The 10,550-nt window shown below is 35.4% G+C and overlaps 1 protein-coding gene across 4 annotated transcripts in view; it reads left to right on the top strand.

The window, feature by feature from the left end:
- Positions 1-5,780: 5,780 nt before the first annotated feature.
- The window catches only part of LOC110021100 (cell differentiation protein RCD1 homolog), a 56,866-nt gene continuing 52,096 nt past the window's right edge, over positions 5,781-10,550 (top strand). Inside the window, exons 1-2 of one of the 4 annotated variants that reach the window (XM_020719437.1) lie at positions 5,781-5,893; positions 6,111-6,358. In XM_020719437.1, the coding sequence (XP_020575096.1) occupies positions 6,182-6,358 (177 nt within the window). In that variant the 5' untranslated portion in view covers positions 5,781-5,893; positions 6,111-6,181. The other 3 variants (XM_020719438.1, XM_020719439.1, XM_020719436.1) reach the window with 3 other exon arrangements.

Raw genomic sequence — 10,550 nt, 5'->3', positions numbered from 1 at the left:
TATATGTATATATATATATATATTAAAAAGGGTGGTATTTGGAAATATTGCTCCTCATATGTGCTAGTCATTCTTGTAGGGAACTAATCATAGTCAGAAGGTTTTTACGACTAACAACACAATTGTCTACCAATTTGCCACCCTCAAATCATATGGAAAAGATGTCACTTCAAATTTTCAAAACAACAATAGAACTTTATTTTGAAATGGAGCTCCCCAAAAAAATTCTTTTCATAAACAATTTTTTTTTCATGAACAGAAAAAAAACATTTAAAAGTTATCATTAAAAGACAATTATATCTAGTGTATAATGTGTGTGTGTGTGTGTGTGTGACCTGCTACAACAAAATTCCTAACTTAGGCTTCACAAGAACTTCTCCAAAACCTTTTAAAGATTTTATCCCTTCCAAAGTCAGCAACAATGCTCCATGGAACCACCTATATGCACCAAATAACTCTTTAGATTGTGTGGAGAGAACTACAAGAACCTCCACAAGCAGTTCTGGCGCCTAGGCGCCAAGCTCTCTGTCTCGTCGACTGGGTTTTGGCGCTTAAGCACCACAGGAATGGCGCCAAGGCTCTTGAAGAAGCGTCGCCTTGGCCTCCAAAGGCTAACACCTAGGCGCCAGTTCTCTAATTTTGCTTTTAGCTCCTTTTCACCTCTGCTTCGCTTCAATTCTTCTCCACTTCTTTTTTGTTTTCCTACCTGTTATACCTATAAGAAAAACATAAAAATACATTTCCTTAAAGTGAAACTTCATCCCTAAACTTGTGCAAAAGAGAAAGGGGATTAAGCATGCTTTAAGCTTTATCAATTAGCATAGGAAGCTATGGTCACATTATGAAGTTCAAACCTACTAAAGATTAATTAAGGGAGAAGTCGAAGATGGTACTTGTATCCCTCTTACTAGCAGCCTGTATGGTAACACATGGATCCAAATTGATTATATAGCTTTATTAAATTTAAGGATAATAATGGAAGCACAAGAAGAAAATAATGATTTAATTACTCAAATGTAAGATCGAGCAAAAAAATCTATTGTCAACAATTATAAATGATGAAATAAAATGTAAAATAATTCATAAATTTTTAACTGCCAATATTAAATATCAATATTCAATTAATTATGTTTGAATAACCATAGAAGTTTTAAGAAATACAATAGCAATAGAGGAATTAACTGCAAATTATCGCTAAAATTATAAATGGAAAATGTGAAGGCATTGCTCCTTCACATCATCTAGCCTGATCTTGCAAGATTGAAAAGGCATATATAAGACCAATCACCCAACAAAAAAAGAACTATTTAAAATGAGTCAACTCAAGGTGTTGTTAGAGAATAATTAATCTTGTATTCATTTTCTTAATTCACATATAAGTCTTTTAAGAGATCATCAGGGTTGCATCCAATCTTGCCTCTAAATATCTGTGTTCATTGGCTTCTTGCAAGTCTACTTGGGTCACTACTAGCTCCTCCCTCTGATAACTCGTTGACTCACAGGAGCCAGTATACAGTCTGGCTAAGATGTCTCCCATCATCTCAATCATCATTTACAACTCACTGATTGGTGACAACATCCTGCTCACTAGCTTCTCAATTAAAGGCTTAACTAACTGATGTAACTATAATTATAAATGGAAAATGTGAAGGCAATGCTCCTTCACGTCATCCAACCTGATCTTGCAGGATTAAAGAGGCCACTGTAAGATCAATCACCCAACAAAAAAAAATATTTAAAATGAGTCAACTCATGGTGTCATTAGAGAATAATTAATCTTGCCTCCATTTCCTTAATTTACATATAAGTCTTCTGGGAGATCGCCAAGGTTGCCTCTAACCTTACCTCTAAATATATAGTTCATTAGCTTCTTGCAACGGTTCACAACTAGCTCTTCCCTCTAATCACTCCTTAACTCATAGGAACCCATATTCAGTCTAATTAAGATGTTTCTCATCATCGCAGTCATATATCGACATCCCACCCACTAGCTTCTCAATTAAAGGCTCAACTAACTGGTATAAATACCCAAAAGCTACAATGAAAACTATTGGATCGCACCCCCTCCCCCCACATCATGACTAATGAGGCACTATAATTGCCGATATCATAGTAGCTATAAAGCTGACATGATCTTGCTCGAGTAATAAGCATTCACATCACCATGAATCTTGTGAACAACAATATATAATATTCAATGAAAAATAAAAAATAGATCCACGGAAAGAATTTATATTACCTTCAAAAAGTAGATCAAAGCTAGGTTGTTCCTCAAGACTTTCTCCAATGACCACAAAAGGAACATCGAAAGTTGCTTTAGGATCAGGCCACTGATCCACAGACACATCTACATAAAATCACCAAGAAAATTTAGATGTGATTATCAACCCTCAAACTTTAAGTTCAACTAGCTTTATGATGATGCCACTCAAATTGGGCTCGTGAAATGTCACGAGGTTGGAAACCCTTAGCCTGCTCATCACGTTAGACATATGAGCCGCAACGGGATCATTCAGATTGATAGTGATGAGTCCTAATTGGGAAGGATCAGACGGAGATACCACCATTGCAACATCATAAATGGCTTCTTCTGTGCCACACATGACAGGATCCACGATGGGAGTCTCCTCCATAAGACATTTCAAAGAGGCTCTTTCCTTTGCAACCCTTTGGCCTTATGTTGCTCTGCTCCTCATTTTCAAATATTGATCTCCCTTAGAGTAATCTTCTCTCCTCCTCTTTTGAAAGATACATGCTCATTTCTTCCTTCAGGAATCTCAATTTCTTGATTGGGATATCATCCACCGGGGAGGAATAAAGAGAAAAAGGTGGTCCAAACAAAAAAGAAAAAAAAAAACTAATGAGATAACTTTCTCAAAGATGAAGAACAGGATGATGTACCTCACTCCATTAACATAATATTTTTATAGCTAACAGGGAGTTAACTCATGAAACAACTAAATAACTATCAATATTATTATGCATGTTAACAATTCAAACTACTCTTTCTTTAACATTGTAACACCATCTCTAATGATTATCAGACACTTATATGTGGATCTTATTGCAAATTATGATACAAATATTTCCTAAAAAAAAGGAGTTATAATAAGTGCACAACCTAATGATGCTACAAGTATAAGAAAGTCTCAAACTTTGCTTTTGGTATGTTATTTGTTCATCATGAAATGCAATTTTTTTGTAAAAACAAAAATTCACTCATTATTATATTTCATTTTGTTTGAAGCATGGCCATCGATATGGTTAAAACCTATTTTCTTCTCTTCGGAGGATCCAATAGCTATAAACCTAAAACAAATATCCTTGCTTTATAGAACTTGACCATTTAAGAGGATAAGTCTATCTACTTAGGGCCTATGAGGCCTCAACCCACTAAATCAATAAGTTGAAATGATTATTCATTGTATATGAGGTGAAGCTTTAAGGTGAAGGATAATCCATGTTACTTAGAGATTCAATTGACTACTCTCTATAGGAGAGCTACTAACCCAAAGAGAAGGACAATCTAAACTCAACAGTAAGCTCAAGTTACAACTCCTTGCAGGTGATTTATGTCCCTCAATAGCAGGATAATCTAAACTCAATGAAAATAATGTTGCATCTCACGCACTCTGTTTGTATTGTAAGCATGACAAATACAAAATTTTCAGCCATCGAAGATAAGTCAAACCTTACTTGACTACTGTTTGCCATAAAATTATCATATTATTTCCCTTCCAAGAAGGTCAAAAACTTTTTGGAAACAACAAGAATTAAAGGCCGAAAACTTTCAAGAAACAACAAGCACTATGTCTCATGTCTTGCTTACCCATAGTTAATCATGCTGATATAAAAATACCAAAATATATCAAGATCTTTGTTTTCTTTTCTTTTTTTCTTTATGCAATATTTTGTTAATAGAAAAACTATATGTACACTAATAAAAGACAACCATTGGCTTATACAGATATTAAGAAACCTTCTTAGCTTGGCCAACACATTTCTTTTTAAGGCGCAACTGTCATGCTCTAATTGCTAAGTTGACATGATGAGTTGACCTATCAAAGTGACACCTATCACATTCCAACTGCTGAGTCAACATGTCAGGCTAACTTGCTGAATTGATAGTTGTAATGTCTTGGCTACAAAGTTGATAGTTCAAGTTGACCAATCAAACTCATATGTCGGGTATCAACTTTCAGTATTGATTATCATTCTGCCAATAAGAATGTCTACATCTAATTATGGGATGTCTGACATTTACAATATCACAGTTTAACATCGCTAAGCTACGCATACAAAAATCAAACTATACTGAAATCCTGCAATATTTTCTCTTGTAACTCGATGGAAGGGGGGAAGAGGCATCTTGATTCATATAAATAAAGATTCTTCTTCTTGTGGGGGGGGGGGGGGGTCTTTTCAGGAATCCCTTTTTAAGGATGAAGGCTAAGGCTTTTGAAGCTTACAACCATTCTCTTCTACCAGCACCTTCATAGGTTTTTCTCAAGTTGACGGGCCTACATATAATACAAGACCTTATGTCCTTAGAGGATCCAACACTTTGAAAGGAACAATGAACGTGGATGCATGCTCCTCAAATTTGAAATTATGCAAAGATATCTCTATAGGGGTAACAAAGATCATATTAGAGAAATTATCACCAAATGAGATAAAGTATTCTATTCTTAAATTCTTTTTTTTATATAATTATTATTTCATCCTCAAACTCCTTCATCTCTAATTTATTTTCATAATTTTTCATCGGTGTTTTCTATTTCAAAAATATTTTTGGTTAATTTGGGAACTTATCCCTGGTAAGCAAATTATTTAAGAGAAAAAGAAAAAAAAATGTCTAAACTTTTAGACCTTACTCAGCCTAATAACTAAATGCTAGAGGACTTTGACTCTTTCTGAAATATAACTTAGTTAAATAAAGAAAGAAGTTAGTTAACACAGAGATTGAAGACCACAATGTCAGGCTCTTATGTAAGGTTAAAAAATTATGTTAACTAATCTTTGTAGGTATAGTCAACGTGCCCCAACCAAATTTAATGAAACCATTGGTGTTCCTTTATTATTATGTTATAAGGAAATAGTCCATTTAGTCAAATAAAGATAACAATCAAACAAAGAAGACAAAAGTTAGATGAGTCCTTGTATTGGTGGCCTAACTTTCCCTTTTAAAGGTACAACAAAAATCAACATGAAAATACCTTCTAAGATGGGATTTGGCTGTTCGGCGGTGCAACCGCGCCTTAAACTAGTGTGGTCATGGTCGAAACTGGCATGGTCATGGCCAGATCTTGCATGGTCAAGCCAAAATCAGGCGTGACTTGGCGTGACCACGCAAAATAACACTACTCTGTGCGTCATGACTCTGTTTTACGTGTTTGACACATAACTTTCAAAATAACATAAGTAACATTCCACAAGCATAAATTCACGTTAAATGAGGTGAAATAGAAAATAAAAAAAAAATGATAACATGCAAATAAAATAGCGTTCGCTCGCCGAGTTAATTTATTGAGTTGACCTACTAAGTTGACCTGCCGAGTTCACCTGTTGAGTTCACCTCTCTAGTTCATTCAATACAACTATATGAAATGAAATGATATAAAATTACAAAGAAATGAAATAAATGCGCAAGATGTGATATTATATAATGTACTTTTATATATTTTTATTTTTTTCTTAAATTTATACGTGATAAAAAGATATCCCAAGAATTATAAATAAGATTCAAATTTTAAAAAAGAGAGGAGAACTCTCTATTTTTAGGGGTTCCTCCTTATTCTCTTTTTTTTTTTTTTCTCTTTCTTAGCGTTAGTAGGAATTGAGCATAAATTCTTGGATACATTGACCTATGTCCAGAAAAAATTCTAACTTAAAAGTAATTTCCTTGTTGATTCCCACGTCCTCACCCATTTCTCTCGACTGTAGAAGTTCAAATTTTTGTATTCATTTTACAACAATCGTATTAAAATCCACACAAAAATTCATTTTTTTTTCTTTCAGTTCAAACTATTTAGCATTCAGAAATTGACTAAAATATCATATATTGGAGCAAACCAATTCATTGTCATCTAAAAATTGCTTCTTTTACCCAGAATCGATGCCAAGAAAAACTGCACGAACTCAGATAGCTTGACGTTCTGAACTTGTTTACGCCAGCGACGTGATGTCCAATCTTCTGCCCACTCTCTCCATCAACGCTCCGCCGTTCGTCGGACCTTCCCCACCTTCTTCTGCGGCAACAGTTGCCGCGCAGGATCGGAAGATAGCCTCAGCGGAGCAGCTCGTGCTCGATCTTTGCGACCCTGACCTCAGGGAGAACGCCCTCCTGGATCTCTCCAAGGTTATCATCCTCTCAGCTCTTTCTTTTTCTTTTTTGAGTTCTTATGGGTGGACTCGATGAACTTAGTAGGTCACTTTGTTCTTGTTTTGGTTTGGTTTAGTTTTTCTAACACTGCAAGCAGAAGGCTTGGAGGATTTTGCAGAAGTTTCGATAAAGCTCCGATTTTTGGAGGAGAGCTTCTCAGATATTCACGCATGGAGGTTCTCAGAGGGAATATGGTTGGAGGAACATGCAAGTGACTCCTTTTATGCTTCGAAGATTTGTCAATTTCCGCATTTTTCCGTGCGACTACGAGATTATTTTTCTGCATTACGAACTGCAGATATAGCAATTTTTTCTCCTATCTACTATTCTTTTGAAACCCCTTATCCATGTCGCTTTTGTAAGCTTATATGTCTTCCTACTTAACTAGTGTAGCTATTGATCATTACTTGCTGCTCCTTGAGAAATCTCGATATGCACTGTTGAACTTTCTCCTTATTTACAATTCTCATCTTTTTCCTTTTTTTTTTTAATTTGTGTGTGTGTGTGTAAGATCTTGAACATTCTCATTTATTTTACGTACTGGTTTTCTTCCTTAAAATCATCGTAGCTATTTTTCTCTTTGAGTGGAAATAAATCCTGCATTGCTGAGCCATATATTGCCCACCACTGATAATGCTTTGCTGGCTTGGTTGCTCCTTCTTTTTGGCACTTTCATTCTGACATCCTGAATCCACCTAAAAAAAAAGCTATTTGAATATGGCTAAGAGTGTTTGCCAGTGGAGAACAGTATATAGAGTGGCTGTTAGGAGCTTCAGGAGGCAGAATGATAACTTGCTGAGGCAAAAGGATACTGAGAGAATTCAGAAACACTTGCAACTCCTTAGAAAATCATAAGGAAAGAAGCTGAAGATGAGGAAGGAATAGCTAATTCTGTTTTTTGCTTGCCTTCAAAAGACCTTCAAAACACCGCATATACTCATTTCACTCTCTGAGTAACTTTAAGTAAACCAGACATTAAGTGATCTTTTGCCTACCCTAACAATCAATTTACCCATGAGTTGGAATGATAGCTCAACCAGGGATACCAAGAGATTGCCAAGAGAAGAAGATGAAGATGAAGTAATAATGAATTCAATATTTACTTGCTTTCAAGGGGCTCTACAAAACACTGTAAATACTTATTTTACCTTCTTACTACCTTTATTAACACTTGGCATATCCTAAAAACGAATTTTTCAATTCCTTGTTATTCTATTTACTAGACATTTGCACTGATTTCTTGGTCCAATGAATTTTTACCCAATGTAGCCTTTTGCCTTAGATGGTTTGGTCACATTAAGCGTCAACCATCTGATGATTTGATCAGGAGAGGTGATGCTTTAGATTCGACTTATGTTAAGAAAGGCAGAGGTAGACCTAGGAATACTTAGGCTTATTGTATAAAAAATGATCTTAATTTATTAGAACTAAATGAAAATATGACACTAAATAGGATGCAGTGGAGAAAAAGGATTCATGTAGCCGCTCACACGTAGTGGGATTAAGGCTTTGTTGTTGTTTTTGTTGTTGTAGCCTTTTGCCACTTTGAAATTTTTGAGCCAAGCTGGAGGTCCTCAGATCCACTAATTTGTGTTGCACTAATTCCTGCTCTATGGATTTGGTGTGAACTTCATGTTGGATTAGTTTGGGTTGGATTAGTGGTTCATTGTAAACTTTTAGGATGGTAGAATTCTAGGACAAAATTCAGGTAAAATATTAAGTAAATATCACATCAGAAAGGAAGAAAAGAAGAGTTAGCTGTAAAAATATGGTGCGGCTGTTGCTGTAAATGGTGGTCATTCATTGGAGACTTCAATGAAGCTCAACTTTAAGTGTTCTCGTGATGGATGATCATTCAGAAGTTGCACCAAGAAGGGTAAAACTGTGAGGTTTAGCCTAGCATTGAATGGTTTGAATCATTGCAATCATTTCCTTTTTTTCTATTCCCATCATGGAGGCTGCATTATTTCCTACACCATGTTAGACATAGTAACTTTTAATGCAACAGTTCCTTGCTGGTCACTCTTTTCAATGCTAGATGCAACTGTAATTTGGTAGACTTATAGATTTACAAACAGTACTGAATTTTAAATGGCACGATTGCTTTAGCTTTGTGTACTTCCAGCTGCTTTTCTTCCAAATTAGCTTTTCTCTTCATCTTGATTTTCTCATGGATCTCTCAATTCATAACTATGTCGTTCAATATTAAAAGTAGGCCGTAATTTTTGCTACATAACAAGTTTTAATTTAATTGTTTTCCTATTAAATTGCTTTGAATTTACTTTTTATGGTTGTTTGATGCAATTGCTTGTGCAATCTGCCTGAACACTTGAGACTTTGAACATCATCGTTTGGATTTTGAACTAATGACCATATAACACCAATCTTCTTCAGAAGCCTCGATAATCAATTTTGACAGCACTTATAGTTAGCTTCAAATACATGCTGGCTTGCAGGCTAGTAAATGTACTTATTGCATTGCATCTATTTTAGTGTGAAGATAAATATCTAATCAACTTTTCAAGAAGAGAAGATCAATTAAAAGTAGGTTGCCATTTACAATGAATGAGTAAATTATTACTTCTTGGTCCCTTCAATTTTAGCTTCTTATTGATGATATTTTAAACCATTTCATTTGTCAATAAATCTATCAACTACTTGCTGTGCATTCCATGATCGTTCTTGTACAAACTCTTTATGTGGTCTCTTAAATTTCATTTACCACAAAGTTGGGTGTCCTTGCATACCCCTCCACAAATGTGGCAGACATCAACAATTGTAGTAGTAGATCAAATATTGAGGAGCACTTACAATGGCTAAAGTGTTGTGTAGTGATGAGGGCTAGCATGGTTTCCTTCTTTCGCATTGGATCTCTAATGTATGCTTTAATTTTGCCATTGGACCGAGGGAAAGATGAAAGTGTGGGTAGTTGGAAGAAGGGTGGGAGAGAGACATGGTTGTCGGAAATGCACTCACTTATCTAGTGAGCAAATGTATTATCTGAGTGTCTGCTTAAGATCTGGCACTTGCAAATGTGCAGTATTGTCAACTCACTCATTTTCCCTATTTGCTTGTCTCCTGCTCTTCAATTTTGAGAGCTATAGCCAAGATGAAGTTGTTATTGGGGAAAGCCATGCTTTTCGTTAACAAAGATTAAATTTGGTAAAATAACTCTATTTAAATTGCACAATTGCTTTAGCTTTGTGTATTTCCAGTTGCTTTTCTTCCAAGCTTACTTTTCTCGTTATCTTCTTGTTCTCATCGATCTCAATTCATAACTACGCCTTTCAATATTAAGAGTTTAGGCTGTAATTTTTGTTAAATAACAAGTTTTAATTCAGTTGTTTTCCTATTGATTGGTTCTGAATTTGCTTTTTATGGTTTTTTGATGCAATTGCTTGTCCAATCTGCCTGAACACTTGAGATTTTGAACTTCTGTTGGATTTTGAACCAACGACCATATAACACCAATCTTCTTAAGAATTCTTGATAATCAATTTTGACATTACTTATAGTTTGCTTCAAATATATGTGGCTTGCATGCTAGTAAATGTGCTTATTGTGTTGCATCTATTTTAGTATGAAGATAAATATCTAATCACCTTTTCAAGGATTCCTATTGATGATATTTTAAACCATTTCATTTGTCAATGAATCCATCAACTACTTGCTGTGCATTCTATTATTGTCCTGTAAAAACTCTTTATGTGGTCCCTTAAATTTTATTTACTCACAGAGTTGGGTGCCCTTGCATACCCTCCACATATGTGGCAGGCTCCAACAATTGTTGCACTAGATCAAATATTCAGGAGTACTTACAGTGGCTAAAGTGATTTGTAGTGATTGTGGATATTGCATTGGATCTCTAATGGATGCTTTCATTTTGCCATTGGATTGAGGGAAAGATGAAGGGGGATAGTGGGAAGAAGGGAGGGAGAGAGACATGGTTGTCGAAAATACACACACTTATCCAGTGAACGAATATATTATCTGAGTGTCTGCATAAGATCAGACACCTACTAATATGTAGTATTGCCAACTCACTCATTTGCCTTATTTACTTGTGTCTTGCTCCTCAATTGTGAGAGCTTTAGCCAAGATGAAGTTGATATTGGGTAAAGCCATGTTTTTTGTTATTGTAAAGTTTACCGCCGCCCCCCCCCTAGTG

This window comes from Phalaenopsis equestris, unplaced genomic scaffold (genome assembly GCF_001263595.1).
Source record: "Phalaenopsis equestris unplaced genomic scaffold, ASM126359v1 Scaffold000121, whole genome shotgun sequence".
Lineage (NCBI taxonomy): Eukaryota > Viridiplantae > Streptophyta > Magnoliopsida > Asparagales > Orchidaceae > Phalaenopsis > Phalaenopsis equestris.
This window is presented reverse-complemented; position numbering and strand designations above follow the sequence as displayed.